This window comes from Pseudophryne corroboree, chromosome 2 (assembly GCF_028390025.1).
Source record: "Pseudophryne corroboree isolate aPseCor3 chromosome 2, aPseCor3.hap2, whole genome shotgun sequence".
NCBI lineage: Eukaryota > Metazoa > Chordata > Amphibia > Anura > Myobatrachidae > Pseudophryne > Pseudophryne corroboree.
The window spans coordinates 976,018,408-976,043,697 of NC_086445.1; the positions used below are offsets into that span (position 1 = coordinate 976,018,408).

At 49.1% G+C, this 25,290-nt stretch overlaps 1 protein-coding gene across 2 annotated transcripts in view; it reads right to left on the reverse strand.

Moving 5' to 3' along the window:
* The window catches only part of MRPL39 (mitochondrial ribosomal protein L39), a 258,260-nt gene that overhangs the window by 163,862 nt on the left and 69,108 nt on the right, over positions 1-25,290 (reverse strand). For both annotated transcript variants that reach the window (XM_063956371.1, XM_063956372.1), the window contains exon 4: positions 17,583-17,682. In XM_063956371.1, coding sequence (XP_063812441.1) covers positions 17,583-17,682 — 100 coding nt within the window. The remainder of the gene's footprint in view (positions 1-17,582; positions 17,683-25,290) is intronic.

Consider the following 25,290-nt stretch of genomic DNA (forward strand, 5'->3'; position numbering starts at 1 on the left):
GCAGGGTAAGTGGATTGGACATACAGCCGTGTCTGATCATTCTTTATCCTGGTTCAACATTAGTGTTTCCAAGGCTAAAGGTCACTTAAAAATTTCACAAATAGCGCAAATCCTCATTCCATAAAGAACATGTTTAAAATATGCTTGGAAGAATTAAAAGTCCACCTCAGTTTCCCAATCCTGTCTGGTGGGGTATCTTTTTATCTATATAAGACATACAAGACGGCACAAATTACTACAATTAATCTTAAAACTAGAATATCCTTTCTTGAGTTACAAGCACGTAGTGTACAAGGTTGTTGCAGGGTCATTGGTTTTCCTAATATTGCGCCAGTCCCCCATTGCGCTTTATTGAAAACTGTTAACGTTTTAAACAGAAAACTTTATTGAAAACTGTATAAAAAAGATATTTTATACAGAAATAGTTTAATTAGTGGACGCTAAATATTTTCCGGATGCTTTGCTTAATTCAGCATTACATGTATTTTTGGACCAGGGGGCCGTAGAATTTATAGTTCACACCAAGTGAAGGACAAATAAAGAATGTCCCCCCAACGGCCAATCACCACTGATTACTTAACTTGGGCTAAGCCAGACAGGTTGGTTCTTCACATTAGAAAATACATAGCATTCTGCTAAACAAATTCAATTCAGAATTAGCTTCCTATATAAAAATGTAACCAATTAATCTCTTTATTAACGGACATCTTAAATGCTGGCTACACGTGTTGGAGGTACCATCCACTTCCTCTACAAAAAAAAAAAATGTATGTGAAAACCTTTGAACACACCCCACCCAAATCTAACTCTCTCTGCACATGTTATATCTGCCCCACCTGCAGTGCACATGGTTTTGCCCAACTGCTAACAAATGGTCTGAATAAAGGCCAGTACTCACCAGCAGATCAGGGAAGAGATGTGTGCTGAGCGAACCGCTCAGCACACATCTCTCCCCCCACTCAGCACAGCACAATGTGTGCTGAGCGTGCGGGGGTAAACGGGGGGCATGCAGGCCAATCTAGCAGCATCGCTATCGCTGTGGGGGGTACACACGGAGAGATCTTGTTGAAAATCTAAGCAATCTAGTCAGATTGCTTAGATTATCGCTCAGTGAGTACCCTCCTTTAGGCCCTATGCAGGGCCGGCTCCAGGCCTACTAGCACCCTGTGCGAGAAAATGTAAAAGCGCCCCCCAACCCCTATGCGCGCGCCGAAGGCGTGCTTCGGGAAAAGTGGGCGTGGCCTCCTGGGAAAGTGGGTGTGGCCTCGTAACTTCATATTATTAAACTATAAATAATAAGAATTTACTTACCGATAATTCTATTTCTCGGAGTCCGTAGTGGATGCTGGGGTTCCTGAAAGGACCATGGGGAATAGCGGCTCCGCAGGAGACAGGGCACAAAAGTAAAGCTTTCCGATCAGGTGGTGTGCACTGGCTCCTCCCCCTATGACCCTCCTCCAAGCCAGTTAGGTACTGTGCCCGGACGAGCGTACACAATAAGGGAGGAATTTTGAATCCCGGGTAAGACTCATACCAGCCACACCAATCACACCGTACAACTTGTGATCAAAACCAGTTAACAGTATGATAACAGAGGAGCCTCTGAAAGATGGCTTCTTAACAATAACCCGAATTAGTTAACAATAACTATGTACAATTATTGCAGATAATCCGCACTTGGGATGGGCGCCCAGCATCCACTACGGACTCCGAGAAATAGAATTATCGGTAAGTAAATTCTTATTTTCTCTATCGTCCTAGTGGATGCTGGGGTTCCTGAAAGGACCATGGGGATTATACCAAAGCTCCCAAACGGGCGGGAGAGTGCGGATGACTCTGCAGCACCGAATGAGAGAACTCCAGGTCCTCCTTAGTCAGAGTATCAAATTTGTAAAATTTTACAAACGTGTTCTCCCCTGACCACGTAGCTGCTCGGCAAAGTTGTAATGCCGAGACCCCTCGGGCAGCCGCCCAAGATGAGCCCACCTTCCTTGTGGAGTGGGCCTTTACAGATTTAGGCTGTGGCAGGCCTGCCACAGAATGTGCAAGTTGGATTGTGCTACAGATCCAACAAGCAATCGTCTGCTTAGACGCAGGAGCACCCATCTTGTTGGGTGCATACAATATAAACAACGAGTCAGATTTTCTGACTCCAGCTGTCCTTGCAATATATATTTTTAATGCTCTGACAACATCCAGTAACTTGGAGTCCTCCAAGTCACTTGTAGCCGCAGGCACTACAATAGGCTGGTTCAGATGAAATGCTGACACCACCTTAGGGAGAAAATGCGGACGAGTCCGCAGTTCTGCCCTGTCCGAATGGAAAATCAGATATGGGCTTTTGTAAGATAAAGCTGCCAGTTCTGACACTCTCCTGGCCGAAGCCAGGGCTAGTAACATGGTCACTTTCCATGTGAGATATTTTAAATCCACCTTTTTTAGTGGTTCAAACCAATGAGATTTTAGAAATTCCAAAACCACATTGAGATCCCACGGTGCCACTGGAGGCACCACAGGAGGCTGTATATGCAGCACTCCCTTAACAAAAGTCTGGACTTCAGGAACTGAAGCCAGTTCTTTTTGAAAGAAAATCGACAGGGCCGAAATTTGAACCTTAATAGATCCCAATTTGAGACCCATAGACAATCCTGATTGCAGGAAATGTAGGAATCGACCCAGTTGAAATTCCTCCGTCGGAGCACTCCGATCCTCGCACCACGCAACATATCTTCGCCAAATGCGGTGATAGTGTTGCACGGTTACTTCCTTCCTTGCTTTAATCAAAGTAGGAATGACTTCTTCCGGCATGCCTTTTTCCTTTAGGATCCGGCGTTCAACCGCCATGCCGTCAAACGCAGCCGCGGTAAGTCTTGAAACAGACAGGGACCCTGCTGAAGCAAGTCCCTCCTTAGAGGTAGAGGCCACGGATCTTCCGTGATCATCTCTTGAAGTTCCGGGTACCAAGTCCTTCTTGGCCAATCCGGAACCACTAGTATCGTTCTTACGCCACTTTGCCGTATAATTCTCAATACTTTTGGTATGAGAGGCAGAGGAGGAAACACATACACCGACTGGTACACCCAAGGCGTTACCAGCGCGTCCACAGCTATTGCCTGCGGATCTCTTGACCTGGCGCAATACCTGTCCAGTTTTTTGTTGAGGCGAGACGCCATCATGTCCACCATTGGTCTTTCCCAACGGGTTACCAGCATGTGGAAGACTTCCGGATGAAGTCCCCACTCTCCCGGGTGAAGGTCGTGTCTGCTGAGGAAGTCTGCTTCCCAGTTGTCCACTCCCGGGATGAACACTGCTGACAGTGCTATCACATGATTCTCTGCCCAGCGAAGAATCCTTGCAGCTTCTGCCATTGCACTCCTGCTTCTTGTGCCGCCCTGTCTGTTCACATGGGCGACTGCCGTGATGTTGTCCGACTGGATCAACACCGGTTTTCCTTGAAGCAGAGGTTCTGCCTGGCTTAGAGCATTGTAGATTGCTCTTAGTTCCAGAATGTTTATGTGAAGAGACGTTTCCAGGCTCGTCCACACTCCCTGGAAGTTTCTTCCTTGTGTGACTGCTCCCCAGCCTCTCAGGCCGGCGTCCGTGGTCACCAGGATCCAATCCTGTATGCCGAATCTGCGGCCCTCCAATAGATGAGCACTCTGCAACCACCACAGAAGAGATACCCTTGTCCTTGGAGACAGGGTTATCCGCTGGTGCATCTGAAGATGCGACCCTGACCATTTGTCTAACAGATCCCTCTGGAAAATTCGTGCATGGAATCTGCCGAATGGAATTGCTTCGTAAGAAGCCACCATTTTTCCCAGGACTCTTGTGCATTGATGTACAGACACCTTTCCTGGTTTTAGGAGGTTCCTGACAAGCTCGGACAACTCCTTGGCTTTTTCCTCCGGGAGAAAAACCTTTTTCTGAACCGTGTCCAGAATCATCCCTAGGAACAGCAGACGAGTTGTCGGCATTAACTGGGATTTTGGAATATTCAGAATCCAGCCGTGCTGTTTTAGCACTTCTTGAGACAGTGCTAATCCCCTCTCTAGCTGTTCTCTGGACCTTGCCCTTATTAGGAGATCGTCCAAGTATGGGATAATTAATACGCCTTTTCTTCGAAGAAGAATCATCATCTCGGCCATTACCTTTGTAAAGACCCGAGGTGCCGTGGACAATCCGAACGGCAGCGTCTGAAACTGATAGTGACAGTTTTGTACAACGAACCTGAGGTACCCCTGGTGTGAGGGGTAAATTGGAACGTGGAGGTACGCATCCTTGATGTCCAAGGACACCATAAAGTCCCCTTCTTCCAGGTTCGCTATCACTGCTCTGAGTGACTCCATTTTGAACTTGAACTTCTTTATGTACAGGTTCAAGGACTTCAGATTTAGAATAGGTCTTACCGAGCCGTCCGGCTTCGGTACCACAAATAGAGTGGAATAATACCCCTTTCCCTGTTGTAGAAGAGGTACCTTGACTATCACCTGCTGAGAGTACAGCTTGTGAATGGCTTCCAAAACCGTCTCCCTTTCGGAGGGGGACGTTGGTAAAGCAGACTTCAGGAAACGGCGAGGCGGATCTGTCTCTAGTTCCAACCTGTACCCCTGAGATATTATCTGCAGGATCCAGGGATCTACCTGCGAGTGAGCCCACTGCGCGCTGAAATGCTTGAGACGACCGCCCACCGCCCCCGAGTCCGCTTGAGAAGCCCCAGCGTCATGCTGAGGCTTTTGTAGAAGCGGGGGAGGGCTTCTGTTCCTGGGAAGGAGCTGCCTGTTGGTGTCTCTTCCCCCTTCCTCTGCCTCGTGGCAGATATGAATATCCCTTTGCTCTCTTGTTTTTAAAGGAACGAAAGGACTGCGGTTGAAAAGTCGGTGTCTTTTTCTGTTGGGGAGTAGCTTGAGGTAAAAAGGTGGATTTCCCGGCTGTAGCCGTGGCCACCAAATCTGATAGACCGACTCCAAATAACTCCTCCCCTTTATACGGCAAAACTTCCATATGCCGTTTTGAGTCCGCATCGCCTGACCACTGTCGCGTCCATAAACTTCTTCTGGCCGAAATGGACATAGCACTTACCCGTGATGCCAGTGTGCAGATATCCCTCTGTGCATCACGCATATAAAGAAATGCATCCTTTATTTGCTCTAAAGACAGTAAAACATTGTCCCTATCCAGGGTATCAATATTTTCAATCAGGGACTCTGACCAAACTACTCCAGCACTGCACATCCAGGCTGACGCTATAGCTGGTCGTAGTATAACACCTGTATGTGTGTATATACTTTTTTGGATATTTTCCATCCTCCTATCTGTTGGATCTTTAAGTGCGGCCGTCTCAGGAGAGGGTAACGCCACTTGTTTAGATAAGCGTGTGAGCGCCTTATCCACCCTAGGAGGTGTTTCCCAGCGCGCCCTAACCTCTGACGGGAAAGGGTATAAAGCTAATAACTTCTTTGAAATTAGCATCTTTTTATCGGGGGCAACCCACGCTTCATCACATACATCATTTAGTTCTTCTGATTCAGGAAAAACTATAGGTAGTTTTTTCACACCCCACATAATACCCTGTTTAGTGGTACCAGTAGTATCAGCTAAATGTAACGCCTCCTTCATTGCCAAAATCATATAACGTGTGGCCCTACTGGAAAATACGGTTGATTCGTCACCGTCGCCACTGGAATCAGTGCCTGTGTCTGGGTCTGTGTCGACCGACTGAGGCAAAGGGCGTTTTACAGCCCCTGACGGTGTTTGAGGCGCCTGGACAGGCACTAACTGATTGTCCGGCCGTCTCATGTCGACAAACGACTGCTTTAGCGTGTTGACACTATCCCGTAATTCCATAAATAAAGGCATCCATTCTGGTGTCGACCCCCTAGGAGGTGACATCCCCATATTTGGCAATTGCTCCGCCTCCACACCAATATCGTCCTCATACATGTCGACACACACGTACCGACACACAGCAGACACACAGGGAATGCTCTTAACGAAGACAGGACCCCACTAGCCCTTTGGGGAGACAGAGGGAGAGTTTGCCAGCACACACCAAAAGCGCTATATATGACAGGGATAGCCTTATAATAAGTGCTCCCTGTATAGCTGCTTTTATAATATAATTTTTGCCACTATTTTGCCCCCCCTCTCTTGTTTTACCCTGTTTCTGTAGTGCAGTGCAGGGGAGAGACCTGGGAGCCGTCCTGACCAGCGGAGCTGTGTAAGGAAAATGGCGCTGTGTGCTGAGGAGATAGGCCCCGCCCCTTTTCCGGCGGGCTCGTCTCCCGCTCTTTAGTGTATTCTGGCAGGGGTTAAATATCTCCATATAGCCCCGGAGGCTATATGTGAGGTATTTTTTAGCCAAATAGGTTTTCATTTGCCTCCCAGGGCGCTCCCCTCCCAGCGCCCTGCACCCTCAGTGACTGCCGTGTGAAGTGTGCTGAGAGGAAAATGGCGCACAGCTGCAGTGCTGTGCGCTACCTTTAGAAGACTGAGGAGTCTTCTGCCGCCGATTCTGGACCTCTTCATGTTTCAGCATCTGCAAGGGGGCCGGCGGCGAGGCTCCGGTGACCATCCAGGCTGTACCTGTGATCGTCCCTCTGGAGCTGATGTCCAGTAGCCAAGAAGCCAATCCATCCTGCACGCAGGTGAGTTCACTTCTTCTCCCCTAAGTCCCTCGTTGCAGTGATCCTGTTGCCAGCAGGACTCACTGTAAAATAAAAAACCTAAGCTAAACTTTCTCTAAGCAGCTCTTTAGGAGAGCCACCTAGATTGCACCCTTCTCGGCCGGGCACAAAAATCTAACAGGCTTGGAGGAGGGTCATAGGGGGAGGAGCCAGTGCACACCACCTGATCGGAAAGCTTTACTTTTGTGCCCTGTCTCCTGCGGAGCCGCTATTCCCCATGGTCCTTTCAGGAACCCCAGCATCCACTAGGACGATAGAGAAAAATATATTTTTTCACACCCCCTCTATGCACACAATTAGCAGCCTTATGCAGAACAGCCACAGTAGTGTTCCTTACACACAATGTCTCCAGTGTAGTGCCAGCTACACATGACATGCCCCGCAGCAGTGCCAGCAACACATGACATGCCCCGCAGCAGTTCCAGCTACACATGACATGCCCCGCAGCAGTGCCAGCTACACATGACATGCCCCGCAGCAGTGCCAGCTACACATGACATGCCCCTCAACAGTGCCAGCTACACACAATAGACCCCCAGCAGTGCCAGCTACACATGATAGTGTTCACGTTTTAGGGCAGGGTGCTGATCACAAGGAGGGCACATTTTTAAGTAAGGAGGGCAAAATGATGTACATACTGTAATGCTTGGTGCTCCTCCACCCACATGCTGAAGCAGGGACAGTGCGCGCCGAAGGCGCGCAGCAAAAATTTAGGGCCGTTGCTTCGTGGGGAAGGTGCATGACCACAGAGTAGTGGCAATTCGCATTACACCACATAGTAGTGCAGCTAATACACATTGCACCAGGTAGAACCTCCTATACACTTTGCGCCAGGCAGAGCACGTTAGACACTTTGCGCCAGGCAGAGCACGATAGACGCTTTGCGCCAGGCAGAGCACGATAGACACTTTGCGCCAGGCAGCGCACGATAGACACTTTGCGCCAGGCAGCGCACGATAGACACATTGCCTAGCCACAGACGCCTAGTAGATACACTACATGATATGCCCCCCAGCAGTGCCAGCTACACGTGACATGCCCCCCAGCAATGCCAGCTACACGTGACATACCCCCCAGCAGTGCCAGCTACACGTGACATGCCCCCCAGCAGTGCCAGATACATAAATGGCCACACAGTGCAGATATGCCCCCAGTGCCAGATACATAAATGACCACACAATGCCAGATACATAAGTGCCCCCACAGTGCCAGATGCATCAATGACCCCACAGTGCCAGATACATAAGTGCCAGATACATAAATGCCCCCAGTGCCACAAAACATAAATGCCCCCACAGTGCCAGATAAATAAATGCCCGCCGTGCCACAAAACATAAAAGCCCCCACAGTGCAGATATGCCCCCACAGTGCCAGATACATAAATGCCCCCAGTGCCAGAAACATAAATGCCCCCACAGTGCAGATATGCCCCCACAGTGCCAGAAAAATAATGCCCCCACAGTGCAGATATGCCCCCACAGTGCCAGAAAAATAATGCCCCCACAGTGCAGATATGCCCCCACAGTGCCAGAAAAATAATGCCCCCACAGTGCAGATATGCCCCCACAGTGCCAGAAAAATAATGCCCCCACAGTGCAGATATGCCCCCACAGTGCCAGAAAAATAATGCCCACAGTGCAGATATGCCCCCACAGTGCCAGAAAAATAATGCCCCCACAGTGCCAGAAAAATAATGCCCCCACAGTGCAGATATGCCCCCACAGTGCCAGAAAAATAATGCCCCCACAGTGCAGATATGCCCCCACAGTGCCAGAAAAATAATGCCCACAGTGCAGATATGCCCCCACAGTGCCAGAAAAATAATGCCCCCACAGTGCCAGAAAAATAATGCCCCCACAGTGCAGATATGCCCCCACAGTGCCAGAAAAATAATGCCCCCACAGTGCCAGAAAAATAATGCCCCCACAGTGCAGATATGCCCCCACAGTGCAGATATGCCCCCAGTGCCAGAAAAATAATGCCCCCACAGTGCAGATATGCCCCCACAGTGCCAGAAAAACAATGCCCCCACAGTGCCAGAAAAATAATGCCCCCACAGTGCAGATATGCCCCCACAGTGCCAGAAAAATAATGCCCCCACAGTGCCAGAAAAATAAACGGCCCCACACAGTGCCAGACAGATTTTAACTTACCTGTCTGTCACTGACACTGCGGTGCTGCTGGGAGCCGGGAATACTGCTGTGGGCGGGCCGCGGACGGAGGAACAAAACTGTGTGCGCGCTATGCACGCTGCGCGGCGCCGGCGTCCAACGTCAGACGCCGGCGCCGCACAGCGCGCTGCATAGCGCGCACACAAGCGGCCGGGAGTCGGACACACAGAGGCTGGCTCCAGGCAGGAAAATGGCGGCCGCAGCGTGCGGCGCCCTGTAAGAGTGGCGCCCCACGCGGCCGCTCTAGTCGAACATGCCTGGAGCCGGCCCTGGCCCTATGTACTAAGCCTGGGAGATAAGTGGATGGAGATAAAGTACCAACCAATCCCTAACTGTAATTTTTCAAACACAGCCTGTAACATGACGGTTAGAAACAGATTGGCTGGTACTTTATCTCTCTCTGAGGCTTAGTACATAGACTGGTCTGCAATTGTGACCATTAAAAACAAAATCAAATTAAATTCTTCCACCAAAACATCCACAGGTACACTTGCCATATAATGTGTTTTGCAAAATTGGAAACACACGCAACCCCCCTATTTAAATTAATGGATAAATGATATTCTAGAACGTATAGAAATTGACGGAACATTGTCCATTTAGTATTTAGGAAAGTGTTTTATTAAAGGGGGAAATACCTTTATGCTTTAGATGATTCCCAACTCATATCTATGACATTTTAAAAACACAGATTAATATTCAGACACTTAAAATATATACAAGTAAAGAAAGAAGACTCATAGCGCCAACCCTCAGCCACAGCAGTCATTTATTTATAGGCTGCCAGGCTTCTGTAATTTGATTGAAGTATAAATCATTTAACCCCTTTGCTTCTAAGAGTTCTCTCACCCTTGTGTCGATGACATTTTGAAACTTTAGCGCTTGCCACATTCCGACAACAATATATATTTTTCTTTATGTGGTACCCACACTAATTATTAGTGACTAGGCGATTCATCGCGCCCTACGGGCGCTCTTCACACCGTCGTTTGTGGCTACGCCCCGTTAACCCCTGCACTCCTTTGAACATACGCAGGCCGGTAGAGAACAGATGCAGAAATGCAGGGCAATATAGAGGGCATGCAGAAAAGAGAGAGGCGTAGGGGGGAAGGGGGGGGGGGGGGGGGGAATGTACAGAAACGCTGTGCGATGGGTAAAGGATAGGGAGAGGCAGGGTGGTAGGGAGAGGATAAAGAGAGGCATGGTGTTACAAAACAAAATACCGGTGGGTGCCACGGGTGGGGAAGGGGTGTTGCGGTTGGGGGAGGGAGTGCTGCGGGTGGTGGAGGTGAGGGTGTGGGTGCTATGGGTGGGGTAAGGGGCAGGAGTGCCGGGGGTGGGGGAGGGACGTGTGCCGCGGGAGGGGGGCGGATGTGAAGGATGCTGTGGGTGCCGTGGGTGTTTAGGTGGGGGAGGGGCGTGTGGCACGGGTGGGGAGCGTATGTGGTGGATGCCGCGGGGAGGGTGGCGGGTTGCAGGGGGGAGAGGTGGGTATGGGGGTGGGCCGGTGGCTTTTGCTGGTTGTGGGTGTTACGGGAGGCGGCGGGAGTGCCGTGGGTGGGGGAGGGGTGTGTGCCGCGGGTGGGGGGCGAATGAGGTGGGTGCTGTGGGTGGGGGAGGGGTGGGGGGTGCGGATGTGGTGGATGCTGTGGGTGGGGTGGAGGGTGCATGGGGGGGTAGGTAGAGGTAGGTGTGGGGTGGGGGAGGTGGGGGGGTGCTGCGGGTGGGGGAGTGGTGGGTGTGGTGGAGGGTGTAGCGGGGGGAGAGGTTGGTATAGGGGTGGGGGTGGTGCGGGTGGGGGAGGGGCATGGGGTTTTGCGGGGTGTGGGTGTTACGGGTGGGGGAGGGGGTGGGAGTGCAGCGGGTGGGGGAGGGGTGTGTGCTGCGGGTGGGGGAGGGGTGCTGCGGGTGGGGGAGGGGGCGGGAATGCCGCGGGTGGGGGAGGGGGTGGGAGTGCCGCGGGTGGGGAAGAGGTGTGTGCGAGGGGTGGGAATGGCGCGGGTGGGGGAGGAGTGCCGCGGGTGGGGGAGGGGTGCGTGACGCGGGTGGGGGAGGGGTGCGTGGTGCGGGTGGGGTGCGTGCCGCGGGTGGGGGAGGGGTGCCGCGGGTGGGGGAGGGGTGCGTGTCGCAAGTGGGGGAGGGGTGCGTTCCACGGGTGGGGGAGGGGTGTCGCGGGTGGGGGAGGGGTGCGTGTCGCGGGTGGGGGAGGGGTGCGTGTCGCGGGTGGGGGAGGGGTGCGTGTCGCGGGTGGGGGAGGGGTGCGTGCCGCGGGTGGGGGAGGGGGTGGGAGTGCCGCGGGTTGGGTGGATGCCGCGGGTGGGAGGGTGCGGGATGCCGAGGCCCGTGTGCCGTGGTTGGGTGGGGTGGATTCTGTGGTTGGCGCGGGCCGTGTGCGGCGGGTGGAGGTGTTGGGTGGTGTGTGTGCCGCGGGTGCGGCTGTCAGCGTTGGTTCTCCTCCACACTGTCCGGCAGGCAGCGGTGAGAGCGCCGCTTACAGTCCTCGGCTGCAGTGTCACAACCAGGTGCAGCAGGGAGTGTACGGGGAAGGGGGAGAGAGGGGAAGGGGGAGAGAGGGGAAGGGGCGGAGATGGGGAGGGGACTGGGCGGGGATGGGTGGACAGAGGGAGGGGACTGTTCCTGCCCTGCATCCAGCCGCCCAGATCTGTGCCTGTGACTCCGCCCAGCGTTACGGGCACAGAGTCACAGATGTAGGCAAATATATAGGAGATGTGCACCGGACATTTTTCGGGTTTTGTGTTTTGGTTTTGGATTCGGTTCCGCGGCCGTGTTTTGAATTCGGACGCGTTTTGGCAAAACCTCCCTGAAAATTTTTTGTCGGATTCGGGTGTGTTTTGGATTCGGGTGTTTTTTTACAAAAACCCCTCAAAAACAGCTTAAATCATAGAATTTGGGGGTCATTTTGATCCCATAGTATTATTAACCTCAATAACCATAATTTCCACTCATTTCCAGTCTATTCTGAACACCTCACAATATTATTTTTAGTCCTAAAATTTGCACAGAGGTCGCTGGATGACTAAGCTAAGCGACCCAAGTGGCCGACACAAACACCTGGCCCATCTAGGAGTGGCACTGCAGTGTCAGACAGGATGGAATTTTAAAAAAATAGTCCCCAAACAGCACATGATGCAAAGAAAAATGAAAGAAAAAAAGAGGTGCAAGATGGAATTGTCCTTGGGCCCTCCCACCCACCCTTATGTTGTATAAACAGGACATGCACACTTTAACGAACCCATCATTTCAGCGACAGGGTCTGCCACACAACTGTGACTGAAATGACTGGTTGGTTTGGGCCCCCACCAAAAAAGAAGCAATCAATCTCTCCTTGCACAAACTGGCTCTACAGAGGCAAGATGTCCACCTCCTCCTCATCGTCCGATACCTCACCCCTTTCACTGTGTACATCCCCCTCCTCACAGATTATTAATTCGTCCCCACTGGAATCCACCATCTCAGGTCCCTGTGTACTTTCTGGAGGCAATTGCTGGTGAATGTCTCCACGGAGGAATTGATTATAATTCATTTTGATGAACATCATCTTCTCCACATTTTCTGGAAGTAACCTCGTACGCCGATTGCTGACAAGGTGAGCGGCTGCACTAAACACTCTTTCGGAGTACATACTGGAGGGTGGACAACTTAGGTAAAATAAAGCCAGTTTCTGCAAGGGCCTCCAAATTGCCTCTTTTTCCTGCCAGTATACGTACGGACTGTCTAACGTGCCTACTTGGATGCGGTCACTCATACAATCCTCCACCATTCTTTCAATGGTGAGAGAATCATATGCAGTGACAGTAGACGACATGTCAGTAATCATTGGCAGGTCCTTCAGTGCGTACCAGATGTCAGCACTCACTCCAGACTGCCCTGCATCACCGCCAGCGGGTGGGCTCGGAATTCTTAGCCTTTTCCTCGCACCCCCAGTTGCGGGAGAATGTGAAGGAGGAGCTGTTGACGGGTCACGTTCCGCTCGACTTGACAATTTTCTCACCAGCAGGTCTTTTAACCTCTGCAGACTTGGGTCTGCCGGAAAGAGAGATACAACGTAGGTTTTAAATCTAGGATCGAGCACGGTGGCCAAAATGTAGTGCTCTGATTTCAACAGATTGACCACCCGTGAATCCTGGTTAAGCGAATTAAGGGCTCCATCCACAAGTCCCACATGCCTAGCGGAATCGCTCTGTTTTAGCTCCTCCTTCAATGTCCCCAGCTTCTTCTGCAAAAGCCTGATGAGGGGAATGACCTGACTCAGGCTGGCAGTGTCTGAACTGACTTCACGTGTGGCAAGTTCAAAGGGTTGCAGAACCTTGCACAACGTTGAAATCATTCTCCACTGCGCTTGAGTCAGGTGCATTCCCCCTCCTTTGCCTATATCGTAGGTAGATGTATAGGCTTGAATGGCCTTTTGCTGCTCCTCCATGATCTGAAGTATATAGAGGGTTGAATTCCACCTCGTTACCACCTCTTGCTTCAGATGATGGCAGGGCAGGTTAAGGACTGTTTGCTGGTGCTCCAGTCTTTGGCACGCGGTGGCTGAATGCCGAAAGTGGCCCGCAATTCTTCGGCCCACCGACAGCATCTCTTGCACGCCCCTGTCGTTTTTTAAATATTTCTGCACCACCAAATTCATTTTATGTGCAAAACATGGGACGTGCTGGAATTTGCCCAGATGTAATGCACGCACAATATTGCTGGCGTTGTCCGATGTCACAAATCCCCAGGAGAGTCCATTTGGGGTAAGCCATTCTGCGATGATGTTCCTCAGTTTCCGTAAGAGGTTGTCAGCTGTGTGCCTCTTCTGGAAAGCGGTGATACAAAGCGTAGCCTGCCTAGGAACAAGTTGGCGTTTGCGAGATGTTGCTGCTGTTCTTGCTGTGGGAGGCAATTCATCTACCCAGTGGGCTGTCACAGTCATATAGTCCTGAGTCTGCCCTGCTCCACTTGTCCACATGTCCGTGGTTAAGTAGACATTGGGTACAACTGCATTTTTTAGGACACTGGTGACTCTTTTTCTGAGGTCTGTGTACATTTTCGGTATCGCCTGCCTAGAGAAATGGAACCTAGATGGTATTTGGTACCGGGGACACAGTACCTCAATCAAGTCTGTAGTTGCCTGTGAATTAACAGTGGATAACGGAAACACGTTTCTCACCGCCCAGGCTGCCAAGGCCTGAGTTATCCGCTTTGCAGCAGGATGACTGCTGTGATATTTCATCTTCCTCGCAAAGGACTGTTGGACAGTCAATTGCTTACTGGAAGTAGTACAAGTGGTCTTCCTCTGGGATGAAGATCGACTCCCAGCAGCAACAACAGCAGAGCCAGGAGCAGTAGGCGTTATACTCAAGGATCCATCAGAGGAATCCCAGTCAGGAGAGGACTCGTCAGACTTTCCAGTGACATGGCCTGCAGGACTATTGGCTTTCCTGTGTAAGGAGGTGGTGTGATTTGCAGGAGCTTGGTTACAAGAGGAAGGGATTTAGTGGTCAGTGGACTGCTTCCGCTGTCATCCAAAGTTTTTGAACTTGTCACTGACTTATGATGAATGCGCTGCAGGTGACGTATAAGGGAGGATGTTCCGAGGTGGTTAACGTCCTTACCCCTACTTATTACAGCTTGACAAAGGCAACACACGGCTTGACACCTGTTGTCCGCATTTGTGTTAAAATAATTCCACACCGAAGAGGTGATTTTTTTTGTAATTTGACCAGGCATGTCAATGGCCATATTCATCCCACGGACAACAGGTGTCTCCCCGGGTGCCTGACTTAAACAAACCACCTCACCATCAGAATCCTCCTTGTCAATTTCCTCCTCAGCGCCAGCAACACCCATATCCTCATCCTGGTGTACTTCAACAGTGACATCTTCAATTTGACTATCAGGAACTGGACTGCGGGTGCTCCTTCCAGCACTTGCAGGGGGCGTGCAAATGGTGGAAGGCGCCACCTCTTCCCGTCCAGTGTTGGGAAGGTCAGGCATCGCAGACGACACAATTGGACTCTCCTTGGGGATTTGTGATTTAGAAGAACGCACAGTTCTTTGCTGTGCTTTTGCCAGCTTAAGTCTTTTAATTTTTCTAGCGAGAGGATGAGTGCTTCCATCTTCATGTGAAGCTGAACCACTAGCCATGAACATAGGCCAGGGCCTCAGCCGTTCCTTGCCACTCCGTGTCGTAAATGGCATATTGGCAAGTTTACGCTTCTCCTCAGACGCTTTTAATTTTGATTTTTGGGTCATTTTACTGAACTTTTGTGTTTTGCATTTTACATGCTCTCTACTATGACATTGGGCATCGGCCTTGGCAGACGACGTTGATGGCATTTCATCGTCTCGGCCATGACTAGTGGCAGCAGCTTCAGCACGAGGTGGAAGTGGATCTTGATCTTTCCCTATTTTACCCTCCACATTTTTGTTCTCCATTTTTTAATGTGTGGAATTATATGCCAGTATCAATAGCAATGGCCTACTACTATATATACTGCGCACAACTGAAATGCACCACAGGTATGGATGGATAGTATACTTGACGACACAGAGGTAGGTAGAGCAGTGGCCTACTGTACCGTACTGCTATATATTATATACTGGTGGTCAGCAAACTGTGCAAAACTGAAATGCACCACAGGTATGGATGGATAGTATACTTGACGACACAGAGGTAGGTAGAGCAGTGGCCTACTGTACCGTACTGCTATATATTATATACTGTGGTCAGCAAAATTATGCACTGTACTCCGACTATATACTACAATGCAGCACAGATATGGAGCGTTTTTCAGGCAGAGAACGTATAATACTGGTGGTCACTGGTCAGCAAAACTCTGCACTGTACTCCTCCTATATAATACTGCTGGTCCCCAGTCCCCACAATAAAGCAGTGTGAGCACAGATATATGCAGCACACTGAGCACAGATATGGAGCGTTTTTCAGGCAGAGAACGTATAATACTGGTGGTCACTGGTCAGCAAAACTCTGCACTGTACTCCTCCTATAATACTGCTGGTCCCCAGAATAAAGATATTTGCAGCTCCCTGAAAGTTCTGAAACAAAGTGAGAGGACGCCAGCCACGTCCTCTCACTATCACTTCCAATGCACGAGTGAAAAATGGCGGCGACGCGCCGCTCCTTATATAGACTCCGAATCTCGCGAGAATCCGACAGCGGGATGACGACGTTCGGGCGCGCTCGGGTTAACCGAGCAATACTGGAGTATCCGAGTATGCCTCGGACCCGTGTAAAATGGGTGAAGTTCGGGGGGGTTCGGATTTACAGAGAATATTTCACATCAGTCCCTGCTCCAGTGGAGCTTACAATCTATATTCCCTAGCAGAATTACACACACATTCACACTAGGGTCAATTAACCTACCAGTATATTTTTGGACTGTGGGAGGAAACCCACGCAAGTACAGTGAGAATACACAAATCCCACACATGGCGGGAATGGAACCCACGTGCTCAGTGCTGTGAGGCAGTAGTGTTAATCATTACACCATCCATACTGAGCAATTACACTGCATATGAGTTGGCAAAGTGACTGATTAGCAACGTCATCTATGGTAATATTTTAAAGTTAAAAAAAAGAAAAAGGGGAAGCAGGCTGCTCCAGGGCCAGCCCCACTGCTCCTCCAGACTCCCCACCGGTGATCAGTGGCGGTGGTGAGAAGGTAGGTAACTGGGGCGCACTTCGCTGCGTGCAACGAGTGGTTCTCATTATCCACAATTTTAAGGTACAAATGCGGATGATGAGCCCCACCCGTCCTCCACACAGGGGTTAAACTGTACGCTCCAATGGAAGGCCCGTCTTACCTCCCATTTTTATTCTATGTCCCCTTATTGACATTGCTCTTTGTTTAGCCCGCCCCCCTTTATTTATTTATTTTAGAGACTTGCGATATTTTTGTCTTATAGCATTGCGCAACAAAAAAACATTAAATACTGTATATGCCGAGAAATCAACAAAATCCATGTGTGTGTTATAATTTAATTAACCATTTGCCTAACATGGTCACACCAGATGCGACCATGCCTGCAAGTGCTTTATCTGACCTGGACGCACAGGATGTGACCAGTCAGATAGAGAGCGTCAGCAGTGGCAGGGAAGGGAAACTTCCCTCCGCTGCTGCTCACCGAGGGGACAGGAAGGTCTCTCTGCCTCCCTGCACTCTCCCCTACTGATTGCTGTGCTGCCAGTCACTGCTGATCAGTCAGCTCGGTAGGACCCCCCCTCCAGCAGCTGCAGATAATGGCAGCCGCTGGACAGTGTAAATGACATTAAATTAACCCCCCCAAGCCCCCCCTGTGCACCTGGAGGCTGTCCCGGCTTTCAAAATGCTGTTTCCAATGTTCCCGATCGATGTTTCGAATATATATATATATATATATATATATATATATATATATATTTATTTGGTGTTTTTTTTAAAAACCCAAAAATATTTGTTTTATTTTTTATTTTTATTTTTTAACTAAAATCATTTGGGATAGGGTTAAATTCATGTTTTTCACCTAATTCACTCATGAAAAAATACCCGACAATTTCGGAGCGTTTTTCTGGGGGGTAAAAAATCGTCAGTTAAGTGGTTAAGCAGATAAATATTTAAAGTGTGACAATAAAAAGGAGTACATAACAGAATATACTTCTCTGAGCATTAATTAGTGTCATTGTGTGGGGAACATGTGAAAATGAGACAACGTTCCTGACCTGGTATCTCAGCAGCTCTGACGAGATTCACCATATAATCATCTTTGAACGCTTGTTCCAACACATGTCCCAACATTGCTGCACAGGAACGCCAGTACGCCTGAAACCCAGGAAACCGTTAAAAATGCACATACATCTTATTAAAACATTTACAGACAGAAGGTGGCTACAGCAAACATTTGCAGACAGATAGGGGTACTTCTTAAACATACAGAGACTGAAAGGGAGCAATTTTGAAGAGACCACATTTTATTCCATGACAAGAGCAATATTTGCTAACCATTATCCTCCATAGAAAGATTTTGGCCATGGCTTGCAGAATCCTAGGTAACAGGGTTAGTTTCAGTTGTGATAAAAGATCTAATGTTTGTATGTTTTTTTTTGTTTCCTGGTTGTACCAACGTACTTGGTACTGAGTGTGTTAAATGTATTCAAGGAACAGCTTAATGTTAGACAGAGACCTTTTACAGGCATTGTGGTCTTAAAGCACACTTTGGATGCCACCTATATAAGTTACTGGCAGTCTATTAGAAAACGCACCTGGCAACAGTGGAAACTATGGGAGTCATTCCGAGTTGTTCGCTCGTTGCCAATTTTCTCTATGCTGCGTTTTGCTGCTAAATGCGCATGGTACGCAGCGCGCATGCGCCAAGTTACTTAACTAAAAACTTAGCAGTTTTGCTGGTGTTCGTACGACGCTTTTCAGTCGCACTACTGATCGGTAAATGATTGACAGGAAAGGGGCGTTTCTGGGTGGTAACTGAGCGTTTTCCGGGAGTGTGCTAAAAAACGCAGGCGTGTCAGGGAAAAACGCGGGAGTGTCTGGAGAAACGGGGGAGTGGCTGGCCGAACGCAGGGCGTATTTGTGACGTCAAACCAGGAACTGAACAGACTGAGCTGATCGCAATCTGTAAGTCTGGAGCTACTCAGAAACTGCAAAGAATTATTTAGTAGCAGTTCTGCTACTCTTTCGTTCGCTATTCTGCTAAGCTAAAATACACTCCCAGAGGGCGGCGGCCTAGCGTGTGCAATGCTGCTAAAAAGCAGCTAGCGAGCGAACAACTCGGAATGAGGGCCTATCAGAGGGCATATGACTGGAATCGCTTCAGCAAGTGGCAGCTACAAAAGTGACAAACTGTACACAAAACGTAATTGCCATTTAGGTTCGTTGTTAGTTTTTGAAAGGCAAATTTAATTTGAGTTCTTTTTTTTATTTATTTTTTTAAACCACACGGTTCCTGCTAAACTTGTTCACAATGTATATAATAAGGACAGGCCTTAGAGGATGAAAACGTATAGACTATAGAATGCGCTACTCATATTAAGAGGAAAAATGACTGATGGCTCCAACACAGAGACACGGAAGATTTTATACCCAGTTTGATGACAGTTTAATCCACAGATAGAGGAATAGATAGAGGTGATTTTGAAGCCGAGCAGCCAAAGTTGTCAGTATGTATTAGGATCTGGTTCTGCAGCTGTTTCCCCCTTTCATCCTTTAATACGCTCTGACAAACACCTCTGCCCGTCCATACTCGTTATTACACTGCAGCACTATTTTTTTGCAAGCCTAGATGGTATCTCTGTCAATAAGCAGCACACGTGCGTTCAGGCGCATTTGGTTTACTGATAATATGAATGTAAGGACTATGGGGGCTATTCAGAGTTGTTAGCTAACCAAAAAGTTAGCAATTGGGCAAAACCATGCTGCACTGCCGGGGGGGCAGATATAACATGTGCAGAGAGAGTTAGATTTGGGTGGGTTATATTGTTTCTGTGCAGGGTAGATACTGGCTGCTTTATTTTTACACTGCAATTTAGATTTCAGTTTGAACACACCCCACCCGAATGTAACTCTCTGCACGTTACATCTGCCCCACCTGCAGTACAGTATGGCTTTGCCCAACTGCTAACAACTCTGAATAACCCTCTATGTCTCGTCCTGATCTGTAAACACAACGGCCGGTGATTACTGTACACACACAAAGCTTAATGATCCTATTGAGTAAGCTGCACAAAGGGATGCAGGAGCATTTATTGGAAGCATAAGGTTGGCACAGCAATCTCGCAACCGATCTGTCAATTTCCCTGTTGTATTGATCATACTAAGGAGTGAAATTGTTGCGTGTCGTGCATGGATCAGACCATAGTCAGCTGTATTGATGCTGTAGAAGCTTTGTGACTAGACCATAAGTAGGTAACCGCTTTTCTCTACAGCTGGCAGGACATGACGTTCTACCATCTCTACACACGTATATAATGTCAATACTGAAGAGAAAGCAGGGTTATTCTTAGAGAAACTGCAATAGAACACAGTAACCGGATCCATACTGCCATTGTCTAACCTGGACTACAACAACGCTAACGGATAATTAGTGGCTGTGGCTTCCTGTAGTTGCGCCCCGACTGCAGAACTCAAAAAAACAAGTAGTGGTCCTGTATGGTATAATCAGAACTATCACTGGATTTTTTTATTTTTTTTAAATGATCACGTTATATAAGTGTTATTTAACGCTCATTCAGTATGATTTAACAAATCTGCATATTTGTTAAAATGATACTGAATCGGATTTAAATGGCTGTTTACAGAATTAGATGTTTTTTTTTATTTTGAAAAAAAATTTTGGGAATAAAAATAAGAATTTACTTACCGATAATTCTATTTCTCATAGTCCGTAGTGGATGCTGGGAACTCCGAAAGGACCATGGGGAATAGCGGCTCCGCAGGAGACTGGGCACAAAAGTAAAAGCTTTAGGACTACCTGGTGTGCACTGGCTCCTCCCCCTATGACCCTCCTCCAAGCCTCAGTTAGGATACTGTGCCCGGACGAGCGTACACAATAAGGAAGGATTTTGAATCCCGGGTAAGACTCATACCAGCCACACCAATCACACCGTACAACTTGTGATTTGAACCCTGTTAACAGCATGATAACAGAGGAGCCTCTGAAAAGATGGCTCACAACAATAATAACCCGATTTTTGTAACAATAACTATGTACAAGTATTGCAGACAATCCGCACTTGGGATGGGCGCCCAGCATCCACTACGGACTATGAGAAATAGAATTATCGGTAAGTAAATTCTTATTTTCTCTGACGTCCTAGTGGATGCTGGGAACTCCGAAAGGACCATGGGGATTATACCAAAGCTCCCAAACGGGCGGGAGAGTGCGGATGACTCTGCAGCACCGAATGAGAGAACTCCAGGTCCTCCTCAGCCAGGGTATCAAATTTGTAGAATTTAGCAAACGTGTTTGCCCCTGACCAAGTAGCTGCTCGGCAAAGTTGTAAAGCCGAGACCCCTCGGGCAGCCGCCCAAGATGAGCCCACTATCCTTGTGGAATGGGCTTTTACAGATTTTGGCTGTGGCAGGCCTGCCACAGAATGTGCAAGCTGAATTGTACTACAAATCCAACGAGCAATAGTCTGCTTAGAAGCAGGAGCACCCAGCTTGTTGGGTGCATACAGGATAAACAGCGAGTCAGATTTTCTGACTCCAGCCGTCCTGGAAACATATATTTTCAGGGCCCTGACTACGTCCAGCAACTTGGAGTCCTCCAAGTCCCTAGTAGCCGCAGGTACCACAACAGGCTGGTTTAAGTGAAACGCTGAAACCACCTTAGGGAGAAATTGAGGACGAGTCCTCAATTCTGCCCTGTCCGTATGAAAAATTAGGTAAGGGCTTTTATAGGATAAAGCCGCCAATTCTGAGACACGCCTGGCTGAAGCCAGGGCTAACAGCATTACCACTTTCCATGTGAGATATTTTAAGTCCACAGTGGTGAGTGGTTCAAACCAATGTGATTTTAGGAACCCCAAAACTACATTGAGATCCCAAGGTGCCACTGGAGGCACAAAAGAAGGCTGTATATACAGTACCCCCTTGACAAACGTCTGAACTTCAGGAACTGAAGCTAGTTCTTTCTGGAAGAAAATCGACAGGGACGAAATTTGAACCTTAATGGACCCTAATTTTAGGCCCATAGACAGTCCTGTTTGCAGGAAATGCAGGAAACGACCCAGTTGAAATTCCTCTGTAGGGGCCTTCCTGGCCTCACACCACGCAACATAATTACGCCAAATACGGTGATAATGTTGGACAGTTACATCCTTCCTGGCTTTGATCAGGGTAGGGATGACTTCATCCGGAATGCCTTTTTCCTTCAGGATCCGGCGTTCAACCGCCATGCCGTCAAACGCAGCCGCGGTAAGTCTTGGAACAGACAGGGTCCCTGCTGAAGCAGGTCCTTTCTTAGAGGTAGAGGCCACGGGTCCTCCGTGAGCATCTCTTGAAGTTCCGGGTACCAAGTCCTTCTTGGCCAATCCGGAGCCACGAGTATAGTCCTTACTCCTCTCCTTCTTATGATTCTCAGTACTTTGGGTATGAGAGGCAGAGGAGGGAACACATACACTGACTGGTACACCCACGGTGTTACCAGAGCGTCCACAGCTATTGCCTGAGGGTCCCTTGACCTGGCGCAATATCTGTCTAGTTTTTTGTTGAGGCGGGACGCCATCATGTCCACCTTTGGTTTTTCCCAACGGTTCACAATCATGTGGAAGACTTCTGGGTGAAGTCCCCACTCTCCCGGGTGGAGGTCGTGTCTGCTGAGGAAGTCTGCTTCCCAGTTGTCCACTCCCGGAATGAATACTGCTGACAGTGCTATCACATGATTTTCCGCCCAGCGATGAATCCTTGCAACTTCTGCCATTGCCCTCCTGCTTCTTGTGCCGCCCTGTCTGTTTACGTGGGCGACTGCCGTGATGTTGTCCGACTGGATCAACACCGGCTGACCCTGAAGCAGAGGCCTTGCTTGACTTAGGGCATTGTAAATGGCCCTTAGTTCCAGGATATTTATGTGAAATGACGTTTCCATGCTTGACCACAAGCCCTGGAAATTTCTTCCCTGTGTGACTGCTCCCCAGCCTCTCAGGCTGGCATCCGTGGTCACCAGGACCCAGTCCTGAATGCCGAATCTGCGGCCCTCTAGAAGATGAGCACTCTGCAACCACCACAGGAGAGACACCCTTGTCCTTGGAGACAGGGTTATCCGCTGATGCATCTGAAGATGCGATCCGGACCATTTGTCCAGCAGATCCCACTGAAAAGTTCTTGCGTGGAATCTGCCGAATGGAATCGCTTCGTAAGAAGCCACCATTTTTCCCAAGACCCTTGTGCATTGATGCACTGACACTTGGCCTGGTTTTAGGAGGTTCCTGACTAGCTCAGATAACTCCCTGGCTTTCTCCTCAGGGAGAAACACCCTTTTTCTGGACTGTGTCCAGAATCATCCCTAGGAACAGCAGACGTGTCGTCGGAATCAGCTGCGATTTTGGAATATTTAGAATCCACCCGTGCTGTCGTAGTACTACTTGAGATAGTGCTACTCCGACCTCTAACTGTTCCCTGGACCTTGCCCTTATCAGGAGATCGTCCAAGTAAGGGATAATTAAGACGCCTTTTCTTCGAAGAAGAATCATCATTTCGGCCATTACCTTGGTAAAGACCCGGGATGCCGTGGACAATCCAAACGGCAGCGTCTGAAACTGATAGTGACAGTTCTGTACCACAAACCTGAGGTACCCTTTATGAGAAGGGCAAATTGGGACATGGAGGTAAGCATCCTTGATGTCCAGAGACACCATATAGTCCCCTTCTTGCAGGTTCGCTATCACTGCTCTGAGTGACTCCATCTTGAATTTGAACCTTTGTATGTAAGTGTTCAAGGATTTCAGATTTAAAATAGGTCTCACCGAGCCGTCCGGCTTCGGTACCACAAATAGCGTGGAATAATACCCCTTTCCCTGTTGTAGGAAGGGTACCTTGATTATCACCTGCTGGGAATACAGCTTGTGAATGGCTTCCAATACCGCCTCCATGTCGGAGGGAGACGTTGGTAAAGCAGACTTCAGGAACCGGCGAGGGGGAGACGTCTCGAATTCCAATTTGTACCCCTGAGATACTACCTGCAGGATCCAGGGGTCCACTTGCGAGTGAGCCCACTGCGCGCTGAAATTCTTGAGACGGGCCCCCACCGTGCCTGAGTCCGCTTGTAAGGCCCCAGCGTCATGCTGAGGACTTAGCAGAAGCGGGGGAGGGCTTCTGTTCCTGGGAAGAGGCTGCCTGCTGCAGTCTTTTTCCCCTTCCTCTGCCCCGGGGCAGATATGAGTGGCCTTTTGCCCGCTTGCCCTTATGGGGACGAAAGGACTGAGCCTGAAAAGACGGTGTCTTTTTCTGCTGAGAGGTGACCTGGGGTAAAAAGGTGGATTTCCCAGCCGTTGCCGTGGCCACCAGGTCCGATAGACCGACCCCAAATAACTCCTCCCCTTTATACGGCAATACTTCCATATGCCGTTTGGAATCCGCATCACCTGACCACTGTCGCGTCCATAACCCTCTTCTGGCAGAAATGGACAGCGCACTTACTCTTGATGCCAGAGTGCAAATATCCCTCTGTGCATCTCGCATATATAGAAATGCATCCTTTAAATGCTCTATAGTCAATAATATACTGTCCCTGTCCAGGGTATCAATATTTTCAGTCAGGGAATCCGACCAAGCCACCCCAGCACTGCACATCCAGGCTGAGGCGATTGCTGGTCGCAGTATAATACCAGTATGTGTGTATATACTTTTTAGGATATTTTCCAGCTTCCTATCAGCTGGTTCCTTGAGGGCGGCCGTATCAGGAGACGGTAACGCCACTTGTTTTGATAAGCGTGTGAGCGCCTTATCTACCCTAGGGGGTGTTTCCCAGCGCGCCCTAACCTCTGGCGGGAAAGGGTATAATGCCAATAATTTTTTAGAAATTAGCAGTTTTTTATCGGGGGAAACCCACGCTTCATCACACACCTCATTTAATTCATCTGATTCAGGAAAAACTACGGGTAGTTTTTTCACACCCCACATAATACCCTTTTTTGTGGTACTTGTAGTATCAGAAATGTTCAAAACCTCCTTCATTGCCGTGATCATGTAACGTGTGGCCCTACTGGAAAATACGTTTGTTTCCTCACCGTCGACACTGGAGTCAGTGTCCGTGTCTGGGTCTGTGTCGACCATCTGAGGTAACGGGCGCTTTAGAGCCCCTGACGGTGTTTGAGACGCCTGTACAGGTAATAACTGATTTGCCGGCTGTCTCATGTCGTCAGTCTTTTGTAAAGTGCTGACGCTATCACGTAATTCCTTCCATAAGACCATCCAGTCAGGTGTCGACTCCCTAGGGGGTGACATCACTATTACAGGCAATTGCTCCGCCTCCATACCATTTTCCTCCTCATACATGTCGACACAACGTACCGACACACAGCACACACACAGGGAATGCTCTGATAGAGGACAGGACCCCACTAGCCCTTTGGGGAGACAGAGGGAGAGTTTGCCAGCACACACCAGAGCGCTATATATATACAGGGATAACCTTATATAAGTGTTTTTCCCTTATATAGCTGCTGTATTGATTTATCTGCCAAATTAGTGCCCCCCCTCTCTTGTTTTACCCTGTTTCTGTAGTGCAGGACTGCAGGGGAGAGTCAGGGAGACGTCCTTCCAGCGGAGCTGTGAGGGAAAATGGCGCTTGTGTGCTGAGGAGATAGGCTCCGCCCCCTTCTCGGCGGCCTTTCTCCCGCTTTTTTAAGGAAAAACTGGCAGGGGTTAAATGCATCCATATAGCCCAGGAGCTATATGTGATGTATTTTTTGCCAT